Source organism: Cygnus olor (genome assembly GCF_009769625.2).
Source record: "Cygnus olor isolate bCygOlo1 chromosome 31 unlocalized genomic scaffold, bCygOlo1.pri.v2 SUPER_31A, whole genome shotgun sequence".
In the NCBI taxonomy this organism is placed as follows: domain Eukaryota; kingdom Metazoa; phylum Chordata; class Aves; order Anseriformes; family Anatidae; genus Cygnus; species Cygnus olor.
Genome location: NW_024429052.1, coordinates 246626 through 248112, shown reverse-complemented (window position 1 = coordinate 248112; position 1487 = coordinate 246626). Strand labels below are relative to the sequence as shown.

Here is a 1487-nt window from a genome sequence, read left to right as displayed (position 1 = left end):
AACCCACAGCAGCCCCTGCTCCCAGTGCCACTCTCAGCCAGCACCAGCCGCAGCTCAAGCAGGAGAGCTGCAGAAAGGTTCTCCTGAACAGAGACAGGCTTGTGATAGGGATGTTCTAAGGCTTGCAGTAGGTTTTCCTGAGATAAGTCTGTTCTAACTTCTTCTACCTTTTCCTCTTCAACAGACAACTGTGTCCTAAGTCAGAAAATGTCCAACAGCAGCTCTGTGAGCGAGTTCCTCCTGCTGGCATTCGCAGACACGAGGGAGCTGCAGCTCCTGCACTTTGGGCTCTTCCTGGGCATCTACCTGGCTGCCCTCCTGGGCAACGGCCTCATCCTCACCGCCGTAGCCTGCCACCACCACCTCCACACCCCCATGTACTTCTTCCTCCTCAACCTCGCCCTCCTCGACCTGGGCTGCATCTCCACCACTCTCCCCAAAGCCATGGCCAATGCCCTCTGGGACACCAGGGCCATCTCCTATCAAGAGTGTGCTGCTCAGGTCTTTTTCTTTCTGTTCTTTATATCAGCAGAATATTCCCTTCTCACTGTCATGTCCTATGACCGCTACGTTGCCATCTGCAAGCCCCTGCACTACGGGAGCCTCGTGGGCAGCAGAGCTTGTGCCCAGATGGCAGCAGCTGCCTGGGGCAGTGGCTTTCTCAATGCTGTCCTGCACACGGCCACGACATTTTCCCTGCCCCTCTGCCAAGGCAATGCTGTGGACCAGTTCTTCTGTGAGATCCCCCAGATCCTCAAGCTCTCCTGCTCAGACACCTACCTCAGGGAAGTTGGGGCACTTGTGTTTAGTGTTTCTTTATTATTTGGTGGTTTTGTTTTTATTGTGCTGTCCTATGTGCAGATCTTCAGGGCAGTGCTGAGGATGCCCTCTTCTCAGGGCCAGCACAAAGCCTTTTCCACGTGCCTCCCTCACCTGGCCGTGGTCTCCCTATTTGTCAGCACTGCCATGGTTGCCTACCTGAAGCCCCCCTCCATCTCTTCCCCATCCCTGGACCTGGTGGTGGCAGTTCTGTACTCGGTTTTGCCTCCAGCAGTGAACCCCCTCATCTACAGCATGAGGAACCTGGAGCTCAAGGATGCCCTGTGGAAATTGATGACTAGATGTGTTTTGGAAGCAGTAAATTTCCATTCTACCTCTGCAGATGACTAATAATGTCAATAACTACAAGAACAGCTAATATTATATATAATTATTTTGGGGTGTGTTTGTGTATTTATGAGTGTTTTTATTACAGGACTTTCTTTGGTTTCATACGGCTAAAGTTTCCCATTGGAATGATATGATTCATCTCATTTCTTTTAGAATATGTACCTGTCAAGTATAGCTCAGAGATCCTGTATATGAGGAGCCAGGCCCTCTGTGAATTTAAATAAAAGAAAGGAGGCTGCACTGCCTTCCTTGTGTGACGTCCTTCCTCTGAGAGCTGCTCTGGCTCTGCAGGGGCAGTGCCATGTGCAGGGCTGCAG

At 51.4% G+C, this 1487-nt stretch overlaps 1 protein-coding gene across 1 annotated transcript; it reads left to right on the top strand.

The window, feature by feature from the left end:
- The first annotated feature begins 207 nt into the window (after nt 1-207).
- Nucleotides 208-1170, top strand: LOC121062833 (olfactory receptor 14A16-like). Its single transcript, XM_040543098.1, has one exon. The coding sequence runs from the start codon at nt 208-210 to the stop codon at nt 1168-1170; it is 963 nt and encodes a 320-aa protein (XP_040399032.1).
- Nucleotides 1171-1487: the final 317 nt, after the last annotated feature.

Excerpts from the sequence above, each read along its gene's own strand:
- LOC121062833 (XM_040543098.1), top strand. The coding sequence starts at position 208 with ATGTCCAACAGCAGCTCTGTGAGCGAGTTCCTCCTGCTGGCATTCGCA.